Below are 21,648 nucleotides of genomic sequence, written 5' to 3' on the forward strand. Positions count from 1 at the left end.
AGGATACAAAGAAAGAAGTGAGTCGGGGATCCAAATGTTAAGTGTCTTAAGGTAGGGGAGGGCGACACGGAACAGTGCAGATCAGGCGTTTTTGGGGGGGGGTAGAGAGAGAGGAGAGAGAGAGAGAGAGAGAGAGAGAGAGAGAGGAGAGAGAGAGAGAGAGAGAGAGAGAGAGAGAGAGAGAGAGAGAGAGAGAGAGAGAGAAGACTCACCCAGATTATTTTCTAACACTTGACTGTGTTAATTTCAGCTTGGCCCTGGTGTTGGGAAAATGAATTTTGTAACAAAATGCACAATAGCTGCATCCTATACACCGAAGGATAAATCCTTTAACATGGAGTCAAACACTTATCTATTAACAGTAAAATGATACACACACTTGTGACTTGCACCAACATTACAAAGGACAGCTTGCTAAAAGAACATACACATATTACAGCTAAACCCTCCAGATATTTCTCTTCTTCACCTCCCAATGTGCTGCCTGATGCGCTTAATCCTACAGATCTCGGCATTCCTTTGGCCTCGTTTCCACTCTCAATTCTCCATTCTGACATTTTATGGTCTTAAATTGTAGAGAAGAAAAGGTGTTTTTGGGTTGACATCACCTAAAAGAGGCCATGCCATAATAATGATGACAGAGTCTTCAGCTTAGAGTGACAAAGATAAATTTAAAGATAAACTTGGGTGAATGCTGTTGTTCAACTTTTCTTTATTGCAGAAATAATCTAAAATGGAACATAGTAATAATGGAATTTAGTAGCATACAAATAATTGCGTAAAATGGATTTAACTATTTTTCAATCTTCCTCGTCAATGCTGGACAAATAAATTTGTTCGTCTCTAAAAGGCCCCATTTAAAGTGAAGAAAATGACATGCTACTTCTCTAAACGACTCAGTCAATAGCCTCCAGTTGGGAGTAAAGCCATTAAGGGGAAGGTTTTCTTGTCCTGTGCCCTTCTTCCAGGATGGGACGCAATGGGCAAAAAATGCACTGTTGGCTTGTTTAGACAGACTGAAATAGCAATAGCTGGTATGTAATCCGAAAATAAGATATCACACAGCAAGGGACCCTCCCCTCCCCTACCCCCCGTGCAGAGGAACATGAAGCTGTGGGTCACCATCGGATTTAATGATTTAAAGCAGAGACCATGGTGGCATTTAATAGGATAGATGATTAATTCAAGGCGAACAGAACAAAGGTGTGCGTGAACAGGTCAGGAATGTGGGATTAGGACCTAAAGTTATGTGGCGGATAAAACCCAATTTGGTCTAGCTGGGCTGAATGGCCCACTTCCTTGTTATAATTCTCCTGCTTGAAGGAGAGGAAGGCTAGTTCTGGAGGAAGGCTAGTTCTGGAGGAAGGTCCTCTGGACAGCTTCAACCTCACTTAGGATCCATCGATGCAAAACAATGAAGTGCTAAAGTGAGGCCCGATCCGCAATCAAAAGGGGTTGTAAAGGATCCCTGGCCATTATTCGAAGAAAAGCAGGACAGTTATCCAAGTGTCTTGCCTGATATTTATCCCTCAACTAACACCAATAAAACTGGATTATCTGGTCATTATCACGTTACGGTTTGTAGAAGCTTGCTGTGCACAAATTAGCTTGTGTTTCCTACAACAGTGACTACACTTAACGCATTTCACGGACTGTAAAATGCAATTGGATGTCCTGAATCATATATAAATAGAATATCTAAAATTGAATGTCACCTGTTTTATTCAAATGCTGCAAAATGCCAGAGAAGGCTTTGAGCTTGGAAGATATTGCTGAGATCACATCTGCCATTCACGATGACACAACATGGTCAGAATGCATGTCTGTATGAGACATCTGTAGTGCACAGGGCCCAGCGTGCACATGCTGCGGAACAGACACCCAACTTGATTCTGTTTTTGAGGGGGAGAAAATGCCTGCCCGTCCACTGATCAATTTCATATCCTGGGGGCAACCCAAAGTCCTTCACAGGCAATGGATAGCTTTTCAAAGTTGAGTGACCTTTATTTGGCAGGTCACCAGCAGAAGGAGGCACGCATGGATAGCTTTTCCAAAGTTGAGTGACCTTTATTTGGCAGGTCACCAGCAGAAGGAGGCACGCATTAGTTTAATACATATGTTAGGCTACTGGTAAAGCAAAGTGGACCATGTGTGTAGTCAACTTAATACTTCGGCCAAAAGGGTACAGCATGGTTATTTTTGAGTTGCCCTCATTGTTGAACAGGACTCAGTGCGAAGGTTCAAAACCTTGATCCCAATTTTACTGTTCATTTGATAAGTTAGTGGGGGTAGGTGTGTCCCCTGAAGCCTCATGGACTGCAGTTATTGCATTGCGAGCAATGAAAAGTGGACCAACACCTGTATGGCAGCAGGCACAGTTTATAAATTTATTAGGCATCTATGTTTAATAATATCTTAAGTTGATCGCATTACTTAGTTCCCGTTCCTACAACAGTGACTACACTTGACGCTGTGTGAACGGGACGACTACTGGCTAGAATCCTCCCCAGCCCCAGCCATTGTCTTCAACTCTTTCAACAAATGACAGTAGCACAGTCAATCTGAGTCGGAGATTGACCATTCCTTCTTCAAAAGGTCTAAATGGCAACCGCCTACCAAACATCAAGAGTAAATGGAAGGAGTATGTGCCAGACTGCCCTACACGGACCGAGGAGGAGGCCAGGAGTCAGTTGGCAGGCTACGGCCAGTCTCATGTTACAGGACTGGCACATCCACTTCCACCTGTTATAACCCACAGAATTCCTTATTCACGTCAACTTCAGATATATTGGGTCACTTGTCGTGCACTGCCTGTTCACAGATGTGAATATGATAAATATGCTTGTATGATATTCATGTGATGCACTGGTATCCATGATCTGGAAAACTCTGCCTGAAGGGATAGTATTTACAGCAGAGAACCAGACCATTCAGCTCAATGTGTCAGTGTTTATACTCCACTCGAGTTTTATTAATTCACAGAATGTGGGTGTCGCTGGTTAAGCCAGAATTGATTGCCCATCCCCAACTGCCCTCAAGAAGGTGGTTGCGAGCGGTCTTCTTGAACCGCTCCCACCCTTCGTTGTCTAACCCCATCAACATAACCTTCCATTTTCTTGTGTTTTTAGCCACACTCTTCTGAAATCATAGAATCCCCACACCGCAGGAGGTCGCCATTCGGTCTGTACCAACAGGCCAAAGATGCACCCTACCAAGGGTAATGCTCCCCCCCCCCCCAATAACTCTACCTAACCATTTGGACACTATGAATCAATGTTAGTCACCTCACCTCACTAGACCCACTACAATAGTTACTATACTTCACAGGTACTTCGCTGGGCACAAAGCACTTTGGGAAATCCCATGGTCCCAAGAGACTCTATATAAATGCAACCACTTTGTTTCCTATTAAATTCTGTAGTAAAACTTTAATCTTCCAGAAATGGAAATATTATACAAAGATTAACTGCTCTTTCACAAACTTCAACTTACCTCACACTGTGCAAATGCCCACGGTCCTGTATGTTGAAAAATAAGTAGAGAATTGTGTAAAAGGTCAGAAAACAGCCAATTGCATTTGTGCACAATTCAAGAATCCGAGAACTACATTTGATTTTCCATGAATTTCGCCTTTCAGGTCTGGAAACGGAACCCTTTAACAAGCCATGTTTACCTCTATTAGGCTCAATGCCACAGGGGAAGTGGAGAAAAATCTATAGTAGCGTTCAAAAGGGAATTGGACGGTTACTTGAAAAGGAAGGGGGTTATGGGGATACAGCAAGGGATTGTGGTACTAATTATCTCGCTCTTTCAAAGATCCAGCACCCACATGATGTGTTAAATGTCCTTCCTTCATTGCTGGATGATCCAATAATTACAATCTAGCTGTATTCATAGTGTTGTAAATGTAACTTCATACTGAAGCCACCATCAAAAAGGGGAAATACAGACAATGGCTGTTGCAACCACTGCTGTTGGGAGATTTAGAACACGGGACTGACTTTAGTCTGCAAGCTGACTCCTGGCCTCGACCACGTGTTTAGCAGGTGTAGAGAAGGTAAATGCAAGAAAGAAGACCATTTAACCCTTCTTAGTTCATTCTCCCTCCAAGAATTTTGTTGAAAATTTGTTAAAATTTGAATAAATATATTGAGGGAAAAAAAAGGTGCTGTACACAGGAGGAAAAAATAGGTGATGTTCCATAAATGGTGTTGAAAGAGCTATGGGATCTCGAGGGGTTTCCATTGTTATTGTGCTAAACCTGTCCAACTGTTGCAATAAACTCCCTTCAATGCCCCCAACCCATCACCAAATTGTTTCTTCAAAGGACTTTGCCTTGACTACCCGAGAAAGAGCTCCAATCCAGCATTGTCAGTCCTAAATTATCAGTTTGAACCTACGTCGCCTCATCCCAACCCTCGTAATCTGGTTCAGAGTAATTTTAAATCTTCTCCCGACCCTTTGCCAACTTTCTAACATGGAGATGGTTGCTTCTCAGTCCTGTGTTTTTATGAACTCCAAACCTCAATCCCTGGCACTAAGGAACAGCCACCGTGACTCCGCTCAATGGTGATTTTGTGGCCTGAATGTATATGTCACCAAAGTACAATGATTTTAAGATATAGTCCAACCAGACTGTTCTACAATCTGACAGTTTCACGTTTCAATTCTTCAGTTTATTGCAACAGTTGGACAGGTTTAGCACAATAACAATGGAAACCCCTCGAGATCCCATAGCTCTTTCAACACCATTTATGGAACATCACCTATTTTTTCCTCCTGTGTACAGCACCTTTTTTTTCCCCTCAATATATTTATTCAAATTTTAACAAATTTTCAACAAAACCTCCCCCCCAACAAGAAGAAACAAGAACACAAGCAGAAATTATACATTGGATTTCCCCCGTATACAATAACCCCCCATATAACAGTAAAAAACACCAAGAGGGAAACCCCCCCCCCCCACCTTAACCCAAACACCACCCCAAAAGAACCCCCCCCCCCCCCCCCCCCCCGGGCTGCTGACCTCCTCCTAACGCTCCGCGAGATAGTCTAGAAACGATTGCCATTGCCAGAGGAACCCTTGCACAGACCCTCGCAAGGCAAACTTTATCCTCTCCAGCTTGATGAATCCTGCCATGCCATTGATCAAAGCTTCCACACTAGGGGGCTTCGCATCTTTCCATAGTAGCAAAATCCTCCGCCGGGCTACCAGGGACGCAAAGGCCAGAATACCGGCCTCTTCCGTCTCCTGCACTCCCGGCTCGTCCGATACCCCAAATAATGCTAATCCCCAGTTCACCACCTTGGACATAGTCCTCGCAAAACCCCTCCAAAACCCATCCAGCGCCGGGCACGACCAGAACATATAGACGTGATTTGCTGGGCTCCCCGAGGACCTCCCACATCTGTCCTCCACCCCAAAGAACCTGCTCAACCTCACCCCTGTCATATGCGCTCTGTGAGTAACTTTAAACTGTATTAGGCTGAGCCTGGCGCTAGAGGAGGAAGAATTAACCCTACTCAGGGCATCAGCCCACAGACCCTCATCTATCTCCTCCCCAAGCTCCTCCTCCCACTTGCCCTTTAACTCCTCCACCGAGGCCTCCTCCTCTTCCTGCAGCTCCTGGTAAATCGCCGAAACCTTGCCTTCTCCAACCCATACACCCGAAATCACCCTGTCCTGAATCCCACGTCTCGGAAGCAGCGGGAATTCCCTCACCTGCCGCCTCACAAACGCCCTCACTTGCATGTACCTGAAAGCGTTTCCCGGGGGTAGCCCAAACTTGTCCTCCAGCGCCCCTAGGCTCGCAAACGTCCCATCGATGAACAGGTCCCCCATTCTTCTAATCTCTGCCCGATGCCAGCTCAGAAACCCCCCATCCATCCTTCCCGGGACGAACCGATGGTTCTCCCGAATCGGGGACCAAACTGAGGCTCCCACCTCGCCCGTGTCGCCTCCACTGCCCCCAGATTTTCAGCGTCGCCGCCACCACCGGACTAGTGTTGTACCTTGTCGGCGAGAGCGGTAGGGGTGCCGTCACCAGCACCCTCAGATGCCCACACAAGATGCCATCTCTAGCCTCTTCCACACCGCCCCCCTCTCCCTCCATTATCCACTTACTGATCATCACCACATTGGCTGCCCAATAATAGCCACAAATTCGGCAGCACCAGCCCCCCCCCCCGTCCCTGCTACGCTCCAGAAACACTCTTTTCACCCTCGGGGTCTTATTCGCCCACACAAATCTCATGATGCTCCTGCTTACCCGTTTGAAAAAAGCCTTGGGGATCACAATGGGAAGGCACTGGAACAGAAACAGAAACCTCAAAAGGACCGTCATTTTGACCGCTGTGTACAGCACTTAGCAGTCAACCAGCAGTCCGTTCAATTTGCCAATATTCTTCAACTTGCATTGGCCCCCCCTTAAATTTGGATTTTCCAGTCGCTTTGGTTACTTCAACCCAGTGTTACTCAACCTCAGGGAGGTCGGTTAGCTCAGTTGGCTGGATGGCTGGTTTGTGATGCAGAGTGACGCCAACCATAACTCTCAATGTAAATCACCACCAGCCAGCTCTCTCTCTCTCCCTCAAAGGAGAGAGCAGCCTTTGGTCCTCTGGGACTATCAAGTGTTTTCATTTCATTCAACCTCAAAATACCCACTGCAACCACAATCCAAACTTGGAACGGTAGAATGTGTGCGGCCTACAGTTCCAGTGGACTTAGCACAAACATTTTGTAGGCATCGGTGTAAGTAAGCTCTTCACTAACATTTGGCAAGTACAGCAGATATACTGGAGCCACGAGGCAAGTGTCTACCTGAAACCATCCATGAGTGGGTTATGGTCGGTTTAGCTCAGTTGGTTGGGCAGCTGGTTCATGATGCACAGCAAGGCCAGTAGCACGGATTCAATTCCTGTACCAGCGGAGGTTATTCATGAAGGCCCCTCCTTCTCAACCTTGCCCCTTGACTGAGGTGTTGTGACCTTCAGGTTAAATCACCACCAGTCAGCTCTCTCAAAGGGGGAGAGCAGCCTATGGTCCTCGGGGACTATGGCGACTTTACTAGTTGTAAATGGCCATAGCAGGAATGGATTATAATTGGGGTGCAAGTTCTTTGGTTTTTAAATCCATTAGGATTTGCATCATATCTACACAGTATTCCTCTTCATCCCCTCCCCTGCTCTTATTGAGTGTCCCTACATCATAAATTGTGGACTCACCATTAGGAATGCCTCCTTATCAGAGAACCACCACATTTTCGCTCATCCTCTGATAAAATTCCTACTGGGATGTGGTGGGTGCAATGGCAGCTCTTCAATCCCACATTTTAGTCACCTGGACACAAATCTATAGATTGTATCGGCAGGAACTCACTGGGTTCAACACTTGAAACCTTCACAAAGTGCAAATCAGGAGGGGAACTCAATCCCAATGAGACAGAGGGCGGCCTATTCTCATGAAAGAGCTCACTTCATGCTGTGCAGCATGCCAAATACCACCCGTTTCCAAATACAGTAACTGGCAGCAGTGCTCCAAGTGGCAGACCTTATGAGGAGGAAGTTCAAAGTTAGGTCCTCACTGGGAGTTGCAGCCAAACATTTACTGATCAGCAGTACAGCAAAATCCAATAGGCAAGTCTCATTCAACACGAGCACAAAGATAGCGCTGTGGTTAAATATAGTTGCCCATGTGGTAGTTTGCTAAAGAAAGCAGGATGGTGTCATCTTCAATACACAGTTTACACTGAGCGTCAGTCACGGCTCACATGGACCAGGAGGTTGGTGTAGGTCTAAGCCGTACTCCAGACTGGAGGATTTAATCTAAGCTAACATTTCAAAGCATTACCGAGAGTCCACTGTCCTACGGACGAGACATTAAACAATGCCCCGTTTGGCTGGATATTAAAGATCCCAAGGCACTATATGGTTTAAGAGACGCTGGGGTTCGTAGTGTCTTGACCAATATTTATCCTTGAACCAACATTACTGAAATTGATCATGTGGCTATTACATGACTGCTAGGGCATGCTGTACAAAAGTTGGTTGGAATGTTTCCTAGAAGAGTGACCATAATTCAACGTACATAGTTAGGGAGTTACGCTGTAACCACATTGTAATCAAAACAGGCGCAAGATGATATAGAGCTCCATCCATTTTAGCAATGCCCCTTCTCCTCATCATTAGCAGCAACTGAATTGGGAATTGTACTCTCGGGGTGTAGTTCACGAGCATCACCAGGAACGGAGTTTCCTGATCTGCGTGGGTTTCCTCCTGGTGCTCCGGTTTCCTCCCCCAGTCTAAAGATGTGCAGGTTAGGTGGTTTGGCTATGCTAAATTGCCCGTAGGTGGGGTTACAGGGATAGGGTGGAAGATTGGGTCGGAGTGGGGTGCACGTTCAGAGTCTAGGTGCAGACTCGATGGGCTGAATGGCCTTCTCAATCACTGAAGGGGGTTCTATGATTCTATGATCAACTTGGCCCTGCGGCACAGTGGGGAGAGAAAGATTAAATACAAAACTCCCGCACCAACACCCCCAATTTGGATGGATGCATCATCTCTCTGCTAACACCTGTTGCGGTGACCTGACATCGTGAAAGATGCGTTACGAATGACTTTGGGTGAGCCAATCACAGCCAGTGTAGCAGCAGGACTGGCTCAGTTAGGGTCAGCATAGGCTACGGAGAGCAAACTCAGCCATTGTTTCCTCTCAATTACTATCCTGTGCTTCCTGGTCCAGATTGTAGTATGGGGAAGTGATAAAGGTTGGGGGGTGGAGGGATAGAAAGAGTGAGAGGGCAGGCGAGGGGGAAGAGACAAAAAGGGGGGGGGGGGTGAGAGAGAATGAGCAAAAGTATGGGGAGCAGGAGGGAGGGGGGGGAAACGAATAGAGAGCAAGAAGGAGAGAGAAAGAGAATGTGTACAGGCTGTGGTTCCTCACATTGTGGGATGCAACACCAATACTCACTTGAAAAGAAACAGTCGCTTGAGGCAAGGTGCTTAGTGCTGCCAGTTCCTGTGGAAACCAGAAACCAGTGAGCGAGTTAAGCAGCAACTTGTGTGTACATATATAGCACCTTTCATGTAGTTTTAAAAGTCCCAAGGTGCTTAAAATCTGCTGGCAGTGTAGGTCAACAGGGGGATGGAAATTTAAAAACAACAAATGAAACATGAGAATATGAAAGGTTTGGAGTAGCAGTAAGTATATCGGTTGAAGATGTGTGTCTAAAGTGTATCTAAATGTGGAACTTTTTTTTTATATGTGGAATCGTTTTTTTTTAAAAATAGGATGTTTGGAAAAGTTCACAAGCCAAGCAACATGTTTTTGACTATAATTTATACAATTCTATATAAAAACTGGTGTACGTGGAAAATTGAATTTACATCAGAATACGAGAGTGTGGTTTTTAAGTGTTAAGTAGTGTTGGCTACTTGAGAACAAGTGCAGAGTCTGAGTCGCCCATATGTGCACAGCTGCAGCATAAAGGCTCTTTGTGAAGAACAACAAAACCACTTTGCCTTTTGTTGCACAAGTTTCCAAAAGTATTTTGGGTCTGCATTTTGTTCGCAGCGCAATCTTTTTTTAAAAAAAATGTCACCTCGGGATTCAGGTGATGGGGAGTGGGAGGGGGCAGATGGATGTCAAATTCTACAGAGCAACTATGACGAAGGCCGAGGTGGCCGGGGGGGGGGTACCGGCAGGTTGCAATCAAAAAGATCAGAGCAGCATAGGCTTCAAAAAGAGAAAGATATAACCGCTCATCCATTATAGCAGCAAGAAGTCTTACAACACCAGGTTAAAGTCCAACAGGTTTGTTTTGAATCACTCGCTTCCACAGCACAGCTCACCCCAGTCCAACGCCAGCATCTCCACATCACAGCATTATAGCAGTGTTGTTGCTCATCAGCAGCATCTGAAATGGAGTTGAGAGTCCCACCCTTCGAGTAAAGAGAACATGCACCAACTTTGTCCAATGGGACGGGGGGGGGGGGGGGGGGGGAGAATTCCTGCTCCATTACCAAACATGTGCTGCACATATCAGTTACATCCCAGCCACGCTGTGCTCCTCTCACTCAGTAGAAACTGTCACACCACTCCACCCCCATCGCCCACTCCCCACTTTACACCCATGGAGGTGTCATCTCATGCTACTAATCTGCATGGACTTTATCCCAATAATGTTGAGCTGAGTGTCGAATCTAATCTTCCACCTCCTCACAGTTAATTATTTGTGCAGTCACACAGGTCTGTTACCTGGCACAAAGGGGCACTCTTCCGAGAATACAACAGGTGGGCAGAGTGGCAAGCAGGGGCATGCTGCTGGAGCTTCAGACCCTTTTAAAAAAATATAAATTTAGAGTACTCAAATCTTTTTTCCAATTAAGGGTCAATTTAGCGTGGTCAATCCACCTACCTTGCACATCTTTGGGTTGTGGGGGCGAGACCCACGCAGACACAGGGAGAATGTGCAAACTCCACACAGACAGTGACCCAGGGCCGGGAATCAAACCCGGGTCCTCAGCCTTTGGAGGCAGCAGTGCTAACCACTGCATCGCCAGCCTCAGACCCTCTTGACACTAAGGGTTCTTTCACCAACTGCTGCCTGCCTCCACCTCCCCCTGACCACACCTGGAGTACTGTGTACAGTTTTGGTTCCCTGACTTGGAGGGACGTGGTTGCATTAGAGGCTGTCACAGGAGGATCACTAGATTGATTGCAGAGATAAGGAGTTTGTCTTCTGAAAAGAGATCTATATTCTCTTGAGTTTCGGAAAATGAGGGGAGATCTAATTGAAGGGATTAGCAACGTAGACGTAAAGCGGATGCTTCTTCTCGTGCGGAAATCTAGAACAGGTGGCCATAGTTTTAGGATAAGGGTTAACAGATTTAAAACAGAGATTAGGAGAAATGACTTCTCTCAAAGGGTTGTGAATCTGTGGATGCCAGGACAATTTGAGATGGGCAGATTTTTAAATTAGTAATGGATTGAAGGGTTCTGGAGAACAGGCAGAAAAGTGGAACTGAGGCAGAGATGAGATCAGCCATGATCCCATTGAACAGTGGAGCAGGCTCGAGGGGCTGAATTTCCCACCTGAACTCTATCTCAATCCTTCCCTTGTTGGAAAGCACTATTCCGGCACGACTATTACAGTTCTTTTGAAATGTAGTGGTTATTCTAATGTATGGAAAGCAGCAGCAATTCTGTGCACAAAGTCCTGCAAACAGCAACGTGATAATGAGAAGACTATCGGTTTGTGATGTTGGTTAAAGGATGGATATAGGCCAGGACACTAGGGAGAAAGAACTCCCCTGCGCCTCATCAGAAAAACAGCACTTAGAATCCCTACAGTGCAGAACAAGCCCATTCAGCCCATCAAGTCTGCACCGGCCCTCTGAAAGAACACTGTGCCTAGGCCCACTCCCCTGCCCCATCCCCAGAACGCCAACCACCTTTGGACACAATGGGGCAATTTAGCATGGCCAATCCATCTAACCTGCACATCTTTGGACTATGAGGGGAAACTGCAGCACCCGGAGGAAACCCACGCAGACACAAGGAGAATATGCAGACTCTATACAGGCAGTCACCCCAGGTCGGAATTGAACCCAGGTCTCGGACACCGTGAAGGAGCAGTGCTAAGCACTGTGCCACTCTGGCAGTAAAGCACTCCCTCAGTGCTGCACTGGAGTGACAGCCCACACTTTGTGCTCAGGTCGCTGGAGTGGGGCGTGAACCCTCAATCTCCTGATTAAAAGGCGAGAGTGTGCTACCACTCAGCCCATCATTTGTAAGCAGGGCTCATGACTGCCCATTGGGATAGCATGCTGTGGAGTGGCCAGCCCATGGACCCTCTCATAGGTCGACAAGTCAAGAGTACAAAAGGAGAAATAAAACCCAAAGTGTCCTTTGACACCAGATAAGTGCAACCTCAACACTCACCAAGTTGCTGCATTCAATCAAGGGGACTCTGCCCTCTAGCTGCTTTTATTACACTTCTGATCTAATTTAATTACTCTGCACTGATCCATAAAACCAGAGCTGTATCCGGCCTGTGGACATGGTGGGGGAGAGTCTGAACAAGTCAAGAACTTCTAAACAAAATAAACTCAAATCTGTGAGGCTGAACAGAGCCCAGGTTCCGGTTCTGCATTTAAAATAAAGATTCCTAAAAGGATCAACAATAATGTCCATATACTCCCTGATACATGTTCATTTGCGAACTTGCTGATTAGGTTGCTATCTTTGCCAGATTTATGATGGGAACTTGATGCCCCATCACCAAATCACAGTTCCCAAGGCTGCCAGCTGCTCAGTGCCTTCAAACAAAAGTAAAGTCGCCATAGACCCAGCTGACCATAGGCTGCTTTCCCCTTTTAAGGGGAAAAGCTGACTGGTAGGGATTGAATCTGAGGATCACCACACCTCAGGCGAGGAGCAAGGTTGAGAAGGCGGGGCCTTCATGAGTGGGGCGTGAACCCTGAACCCCCTGATTAGCCGGTGTGGAAATTGAACCCGTGCTGTTGGCCTTGCTGCATCCTCATGTGGTAAAATTAAGACATTTCACAGGTGCACAGGACAATTGCCTCTGGTGATATTAGACCAGGTAACTAAAAGCTTCAGAAGTAAATTTTAAGGAGCATCTTAAAAAGGAGACAGGAGGCGAGGCAGAAAGACTGACGGAGCAAAGTCCAGGGTGATGCCAGCTGAGGGCACAGCCACCAATGGTGGGGTGAAGAGGATGATGTACATGAAATAAGAACTGGAGGGGTGCAGAGAAAGCAATTTTAAAAATTATTTCATGGGATGTGGGCTTCGCGATCGAGGTCAGCATTTTTATTGCCCATCCCAAGTGCCCTTAAGATGGTGACAGGCATTGGGGGGGGAAAAAGATGGTGGCAGGCAGCTTTCTTGCAACCGCTCCAGTCCCCGTGATGTAGGTACACTCAGTGCTATTAGGGAGGAAGTTCCTGATTTTGACCCAGTGACAGTGAAGGAACGACAATATGGTGCGTGGCTTGGAGGGGAACTTGCAGGTGACGAGGTTCCCAGGTATCTGCTACCCTTGTCCTTCCAGCTGATGGAAGTCATGGGTTTGGAAGACCCTGTCGAAGGGGCCTCAAGGGTTTCCAGGGGGTTACAAAGATAGGGAGGAGTGTATGGTCATGGAGGGATTTGAAAACAAGGGTGAGTTTTGAACAAGCTTTAATGGCCTTTGTTCATCTCGAGTATGAGCTGACCTCGGCACACCCCCAATATGGCGGAGGACAGTGTCCTCAAGAATTATAGATAAGGAACACACCATTTGGTCCCCCTTCATTCATCTATCCAGAAGGATCCCAGAATCCTCCCAACCTCCACCATTGCAGCTTCTATGGTCTCTGGCCTAGCCTCCACCAGTCTATTTGTAGGCTTATTCTTCACACGAAAAAGAATTGCCTGATATCAGTTACTAGTTTGAACCAGAGTACCAGTGGAATTATCGCAAATTAACAGGGCAATGGGTCAAGAGTAGATGGTATGGAGTGAATGGGATAGTGTAACAGAAGAGCAGGCATAGGTACGATGGACCAATTGGCTTATGTGATTTTAGTTCAATTTGAATCATAGAATTCCCACAGTATAGAAGGAGGTCATTCGGCCCATCATGTCTGTGCCGACCCTCTGAAAGAGCACCCTACCCAGGTCCACTCACGCACCCCATCCCCATAACCCCACCTAACCTTTGGACACTAAAGGGCAATTTAGCATGGGTAATCCACCTAACTGGTACATCTTTGAATTGCGGGAGGAAACAGGAGCACCCAAAGGAAAGCCACGCAGACATGGGGAGAACATACAAACTCCACACAGTCACCCGAGGTCGGAATTGAACACAGATCCCTGCTGTGAGGCAGCAGTGCCGCCAGATATTCTGGGTTAACCTTTTTTTTTTTTAAATTTAGAATACCCAATTACTTTTTTCCAATAAAAGGATAATTTAGTGTGTCCAATCCACCCAACCTGCACATCATTTGGTATTGGGGGGTGAAACCCACGCAGACACGGGGAGAATGTGCAAACTCCACACAGACAGATCGAACCCGGGTCCTGAGCATTGTAGACAGCAGTGCTAACCACTGCGTCACCGTGCCGCCCTGGGTTAATCTTTTATACACCTCCATTAGAGCAGTTGGAACTCCTCAGATACTGAAACAGTCAGTGTCCATATGCAGCAAGACCTGGAAAAAAAAAATCAGATTTGGACTGATAAGTGACAAGTAATAATTACGCCACACAAGTGCCGAGTAATGATCATCTCCAACAGGAGAGAATCTAACCATCTCCCCCATGACATTCAATTACATTACTGAACCCCCTACTAACAACATTCTGGGGGGGGGTCTGATCGACGGGAAACTGAACATATAAATATTGTGGCTATAGGAGTAGGTCAGAGGCTAGGAATCTTGCAGTGAGTAACTCACCTCCCGACGCCCCAAAGCCTGTCCACTAACCTGGCACAAGCCAGGAATGTGATGGAATACTCTCCACTTGCCTTGATGAGTGCAGCTCCAACAACACTCACTTGACACCATTCAGGATAAAGCAGCCCCACTTCATTGGCACCCCACCCACCAACTTAAACATTCACTTCCGCCACCACTGACGCACAGCATCAGCAGTGTGTACATCGAGAAGATGCAAGGTCGCAACTCACTAAGGCTCCTTTGACAGTATCTTCTGAACCTGTGACCTCTACCACCTAGAAGGAAAAGGGCAGCAGGTGCATGCGAACACCACCACCTGCAAGTTCCCCTTCATAAGACGTAGGAGCAGACGTAGACCATTTGACCCATCGAGTCTGCTCCACCATTCAACGAGAGGACTCCCAAGCCACTCCCATCCTGACTTGGAAATATCTTGCCATTCATCCACTGTCGCTGAGACAAAGTCCTGGAACTTCCTCTCTAACAGCACGGTGGGTGTACCTAGATCAGATGGTTGCAGCAGTTCAAGGCAGCAGCTCACCACAACCTTCTCAAAGGCAATAAGGGATGGGCAACATCTAGTCGGCGAGGCCCACACCCAGTGAAAGAATTAAACGAACACCTCAGACTCCTTCCAAGATAGATTCCATCTTGCGTGCTCAACATTGGGAATCAGACTCTTGGCTCTGTGCTGCACGACTGAAGCTGGTTTACACTGGTTACTATTCATCTGATCTTCCCATGTTTTCCAAGATGCTTAATTTTCCGCAGATTTGATTAATTGCTCAGCTCTGTATAAATTTAGTGAGTGGTATTTTCGAACACAGCGACAATGCAACTTTTACCACAATTAAATGGACTGAGCTCTGCAATCATGAGTTAGAAAGCAAAAGGCCCCGATCTCAGATTGTAGGGAACAAAGCAAGTTATTCTGCCCAGGCCTCCAACCAATGTAGTCGAGGAAGGGAGCTTTGCCACAAAGATCTAGACCATCTGCACCTTCCCCTTCCTTCACAATGGACCAAACTCTCTCTCAGGTTCTCCCATGTCCTAGCCCCAAACTTGCATTTCTTCTCATGCCTTTGTCCAAGAGATTCCATCTCCTGCTCCCTCCAGCCAGTTCCGGCTGAACAGCTGACCACCCACCTTCCTTTGTTAGCTCCCACAATACCGGTCTGTTCACTCGCCTCGTGTACGGTCCTGTTGTCATCAATCCAATAATCGAAGAACCAACCTTTCTGTCCTTGCAAATTGGCACCCAGACTCCAACCTCCCCCTCCAAAGATCTTGAACATGTTGGGTTCTCCCAAACTACTGCCCATCTTTTCCAGAACTCCATGCTGGAATCCCTCTGATCGGGATTCTTCCCCTGTCACAGTACCAAAACATCTCTCAAAGCCACAAAATGACATCGTATGCTACCATGACAAATGTTCTCACTATCTGCCCACTATTTTTCCACAGGTTTGCTGATGGCAGCCTGTTGTGCCACCACCACTGCTCCCTCCCTTGACCCACCCACTATCTGGGAATTGTCAGACCATCTGCCCAGCATCCAGAACTGGATGAGTAGATATTTCCTCCAACTAAACATTTGGAAGATCTAAGGCATCATCTTCGAACTGTGACATAAATTAGTTCCTTAGATATTTGACGCCACATCTTTCGTGAAAACCCTTGGGCTGAACCAGTCTGTTTATTAACACCAGTGACATATCTGACCAAGATGAGCTTCCAATCACATATCCGCACCATTACTGAGGCCACCCATTTCCACAGGAGTTCTCAAGCCCCCCCCCCCCCCCCCCCAGTTTGAATCACTCCACCACTGATGGCTGCACCTCTAGTTGCCAAGGTCCTAATCTCTGGAATGCCCTCCTCAAACCTCTTTTTCTCCTTTCGAAAATGCTCCTTAAAACAGGTCTCTTGAACAAGCTTTTGGCCACCTGTCCCACTATCTGTGTGTCTCGAGACCAAATTTGTTCAGAGCATTCTTGTAAAGTACCTTGACTGTTTTACTACGATAAAGGTTGTATACAAGTTGGCGTCTACAAGAGGATATGGTTATGTTAGTTTCCTTTCTTCGCACACACTTTTTCACTTCAGTGAATAGCGATGAAATGCTGGAAGGATTAGCAGGCGAATCATCAGCCAGTAGAAGTGCAACGTGAACACTCCTCCTTCCGTGGCCAACGTGTCCTGGAGTTTGAGGAACAAGCATCCTGGAGTTTGGGGAACAAACTTGGAATCCTAGTGTGGATAAGAAGTGTAAGATTCGATCTCTACCACCAGAGGGAGCAGTTTTCAGTTCAGCTTGTGTGTGTAAAATTCAGACCAAGAAAGCCCCATCAATTCTGCTTCTTACCTGGACTAGTTGCACAGTTAAGGGGGGAGTGACAAAATTTTTTGGGGAGGTTTTGTTTTGTTTCTGCTCCCAATTGCTGACCAGTAGCTACTCGCTGTGTATCTATCGTATGTCCTACGTTTTCATGTATGGAACGATCGGTCTGGACTTTACACAGAACAATACTTTTCACTGTACCTTGGTACACGTGACAATAAACCCAAATCTTGAGTAACGGCAGAAGATGCATGGGAGTGGCACCTCCAAGGCATATCCAATACCGACACCGCCAAGGCATGTCCAATACCGACACCGCCAAGGCATGTCCAATACCGATGTGGATATACGGCATTGTTGGGTGAAATTCATGGAACTTCCTGCAGCAACTTTGTTGAAACAGTCTACAGCAGCTTAAGGCAGCTCACTATCACCTTCGCAAGGGAAACCAGAAATGGGCAATAAACACTGAGGATTTTCAGCATTGTCCAGATCTGGAGAATTACTTTCTGAAGTGAACACACCTTCAGCTTTGGCTCTCGTGCTCACACTCAACATAAGATCCTGAGGAGGACCAGTCATTTGTGCGGGGTAGTGTGGGTTGGGTCATGCCCCTCGGAACTGACCCAAGCACAAGGAGGAGGGCAGGAGGAAAAGCAAATTTAAAAATAAAAAGCTCATTCACAACATGCAGTCGGAACAGGCCACAAATTCCCCAGATTCCAGAGATAAGCTGCCCTGATACATTAGTCCCTCTTGGAATTGTTTAGAAATGCAAAATGTGAGAATTTATGAAAGCAAGTTTGTAGAGTTATAAAAATCCTGCAACATCTGCAGAAAGTTAAAGCTTTACATTCTGGCTGAACAGCTGTAGGTCACTGAATAAGGCAGTGTGTACAAGCCTTCAGCTGGGGCTGCTCGGAATGTAATCCAGATCTTAAGACTGCAAATCATCCGGATCTACAGGCAGACACTTGAATCATCAATTCACAACCAAAGCCTCACAACATTTCAACGCAAACCTACACCATGTCTAGGAGAAGGATTAGTTAGCGCAGCACAGAGCGGGGATTGAACTCGGCTGGCTCAGGTGCAGGGATTGAGGATGAAACCATTCGTTTCAGCCTGGCTCGGTACAAGGGCCTGAATCTGGAGCCCTCCTGGACAGTCTGGCTCAGTGCTTCTAGTGTACTGAGCCGGTCAAATTTTTCTTTCAACGTGCAGGTGTAAATATGAGATGGGATGAACGTCAATAGGGGCCATTAGGGGAAGCCAACAGGACCATGCTATGGTAAAAGCCTTGTGCAAGTGGTTGCCCAAAACCAGGAGTGTAAAATAACATGTTTCCGTCTCCCTCCCTCACTCCCATTAGCAAGTAGATGTGAAAGAGGAAGAGTGTGAAAGTGAACAAGCCTTCTGCTACACAGAACATACTCAGTGTGCAGTCGCTCATATGGAGTTACAATGAGGAGTAAGTGGAGTAAGAGACAATTACCTTAAGCATTGCGTGGACAGGCAGCACCTCAGTTGGGATTCTCATTGTAAAGGCCCGACTAATGTAAGCAGAGCCATCCGGGATACTGAAGGACACAGCGGGCGGCTCCTGTTCCAGCAGCACCGAATGCATGGAAGCCTCGATCTGGCTGTCCAAGTCTTTGATGATCTGCACTGGCTCACTCTGCCAGTGCGCCAGTGCTGTGGTCTCCAGAAGCTCGAGTATCAACAGAGTCCTCCCCAATCCGTGCAGTAGAAACATTCTTCCCAAAGCAGAAGAGACAATTAAAAAAAAAATAGAAATGCAGGACCAGGGGTGATCAGATAGTAGCAGCCGCAGAAAGAGATGCTCTTGTCACGCCAGGTGCAGTCCTATCACTTATTCTCGGTGGTTGGCATCTGACAACCTGCAAATAAAGGACAAAGAATAAATATTATTATTTTTAGCAAGAAACTAATTCCTCTGGTGGAGCAGTCCAGCACAAGGGAGCTTAATCTTAAAATGAGCCTGTTCAAGGGTAATGTCAGAAAGCATTTCCTCACAGAAAGGGTGGAGGGAATCTGGGTCTGCTTCCCACAAAAGGAGCTGCTGAGGCTGGGGGATCAACTGAAAACCTCAAAACTGGGAATGGCAGATATTTGTTAGTCAAAGAGAACTCAGGGTAATGGGGCCAAGATGGGTAGATACAAATCAGCCATGATCAAAGTGAATGCTGGGAAGGTCCCCAGAGACTGAATGGCCTCCTCCTGTATTCTGAAATAGGACAGCCGGTGTTTTACAATGAGAACCAGTGGCTGGGGGTAAATTTATTCATTGCGTATTTTTTTGAAAAAACACTATTGGGAGTGTCTGAACTGCTTCAACTGCTCACAGTCGCCACATGTCAGCTCAAGGGAGACCACCTTTCACATCGGAATGGAGCAGCCCAGCCCAGAGCCCAAACCCTGGCAAATCTTTGACCTTGGCGGGACTGCAAGTGTGCCCAATAGGCATGTACATGTGAATAGAACAGGCTGGATAGAAGGGGCTGTTTAGCACAGGGCTAAATCACTGGCTTTGAAAGCAGACCAAGGCAGGCCAGCAGCACGGTTCAATTCCCGTACCAGCCTCCCCGAACAGGTGCCGGAATGTGGCGACTAGGGGCTTTTCACTAACTTCATTTGAAGCCTACTCGTGACAATAAGCGATTTTCATTTCATTTTCATTTCAATAGAACGTACATGTGATTGGCTGTGGTATGGACTCACGGAATGCACCAACGAGGAGAGATCGCCAACAGTGAGGCAAAGTACAATGTGGCTGGGCTAGCCCTCAAGTGAAGGAATGCCAACGGTTAGGAAGGGCCGACTAAAAAAACAGTAACATCTTTCTAACTGTCGGCTGGCCTCAGTAAATCCCACTTATTTGGGAGGGGGACGGCCTGGGAATTGGGACTGGCTGGCAGCAGGACCAGATCGTCGAGAACCAGCAGTATTAAAGCAGTTCAAGACTGCACTGGCCATGTAATTCCCCAGAATTGTTCAACTGTTAAAAGCATAGTACGAAGAAGTCTTACAACACCAGGTTAAAGTCCAACAGGTTTGTTTCGATGTCACTAGCTTTCGGAGCGCTGCGTTAAAGAGGTGTGAATTGTCTCAAGCCAGGACAGTTGGTAGGATTTCGCAGGCCAGATGGTGGGGGATGAATGTAATGTGACACGAATCCCAGGTCCCGGTTGAGGCCGCACTCATGTGTGCGGAACTTGGCTATAAGTTTCTGCTCGGCGATTCTGCGTTGTCGCGGGTCCTGAAGGCCGCCTTGGAGAACGCTTACCCGGAGATCAGAGGCTGAATGCCCTTGACTGCTGAAGTGTTCCGACTGGAAGGGAACATTCCTGCCTGGTGATTGTTGCGCGATGTCCGTTCATTCGTTGTCGCAGCGTCTGCATGGTCTCGCCAATGTACCACGCTTCGGGACATCCTTTCCTGCAGCGTATGAGGTAGACAACGTTGGCCGAGTCGCACGAGTATGTACCGCGTACCTGGTGGGTGGTGTTCTCACGTGTAATAGTGGTATCCATGTCGATGATCTGGCACGTCTTGCAGAGATTATCATGACAGGGTTGTGTGGTGTCGTGGCCGCTGTTCTGAAGACTGGGTAGTTTGCTGCAAACAATGGTTCGTTTGAGGTTGAGCGGTTGTTTGAAGGCAAGTAGTGGGGGTGTGGGGATGACCTTGGCAAGATGTTCATCGTCATCAATGACGTGTTGAAGGCTGTGAAGAAGATGACGTAGTTTCTCCGCTCCGGGGAAGTACTGGACGACGAAGGGTATTCTGTCGGTTGTGTCCCATGTTTGTCTTCTCAGTTAGCTGATCTCAGGACAGGGAATGACACATTCGAGTAGCCTCAGGTTACATGTTTGCTCAGACTTCAGGCAGACCCGATTGCGCAATGGACCCGTGGACTCCCGGTCAAACCACGTGGACGGTCAGTTGTGAACAGCTCTACGGGCTGGGCTGCAGTAGACCTGGACGCCAGTAAGCAGCAGCACTTTCGAACAGCCCCCATTGCTAGCAACAGTCCAACTAGACAGAGCAGCAAGCACGCTTCAAGTACATCCCCTTTGCAAGGGAATTTTATTTCTTTGACCCCCTGTTGAGGCGCTGTGTGTAGTTTTTAGTATTGAATAGTTACAAAATCAATGTTGTTCTGCATGCAGCAGAGGTTCCAGTTGGCTGTTGGCACTGCAGTCTCCAAATCAAATGCATGACAACGTGTGATTGACTGTACCAATGGGTGATCACCATTCCAATTCCTCCACCCCCCCTCCCCACAAGGATCATGGGGCAAAATTGGGCAATCCACCAATAATATATGAACGGTACTGATATTCTACCATGAGATGCCACTTACAAACACATTTACAAAAACATATGGTATAGTAAAGGGAAGATGATAACTACTGCGCCAGGAGAACAGCAATGCACATTTATATAGCAATTTTAATGCCCGGGCAATTGGCACCCTTTTCACACCCTCCATAACCAACGCAGTGGCAGCAGTGTGCACCACCTACAAGATGCACTCCAGGAATTCACCAAGGCTCCTTAAAGCAGCACATTCCAAACCCACGACCAGTGCCATCTGGAAGGACAATAGCAGCAGACACATGGGAAATGAAATGAAATGAAAATTGCTTACAGTCACAAGTAGGCTTCAAATGAAGTTACTGTGAAAAGCCCCTAGTCGCCACATTCCGGCACCTGTTCGGGGAGGCTGGTACGGGAATTGAACCGGGCTGTTGGCCTGCCTTGGTCTGCTTTCAAAGCCAGCGATTTAGCCGTGCGCTAAACCAGCCCCTGCT

General features: G+C 47.0%; 1 protein-coding gene across 2 annotated transcripts in view; it reads right to left on the reverse strand.

Annotated features, from left to right (window-relative positions):
- Nucleotides 1–21,648, reverse strand: part of dag1 (dystroglycan 1) — a 101,760-nt gene that overhangs the window by 11,972 nt on the left and 68,140 nt on the right. For both annotated transcript variants that reach the window (XM_072472080.1, XM_072472081.1), the window contains exon 2: nucleotides 18,306–18,711. In XM_072472080.1, coding sequence (XP_072328181.1) covers nucleotides 18,306–18,566 — 261 coding nt within the window. In that variant the 5' untranslated portion in view covers nucleotides 18,567–18,711. The remainder of the gene's footprint in view (nucleotides 1–18,305; nucleotides 18,712–21,648) is intronic.

The sequence above is a fragment of the Scyliorhinus torazame genome, chromosome 13 (genome assembly GCF_047496885.1).
Source record: "Scyliorhinus torazame isolate Kashiwa2021f chromosome 13, sScyTor2.1, whole genome shotgun sequence".
Taxonomy (NCBI): domain Eukaryota; kingdom Metazoa; phylum Chordata; class Chondrichthyes; order Carcharhiniformes; family Scyliorhinidae; genus Scyliorhinus; species Scyliorhinus torazame.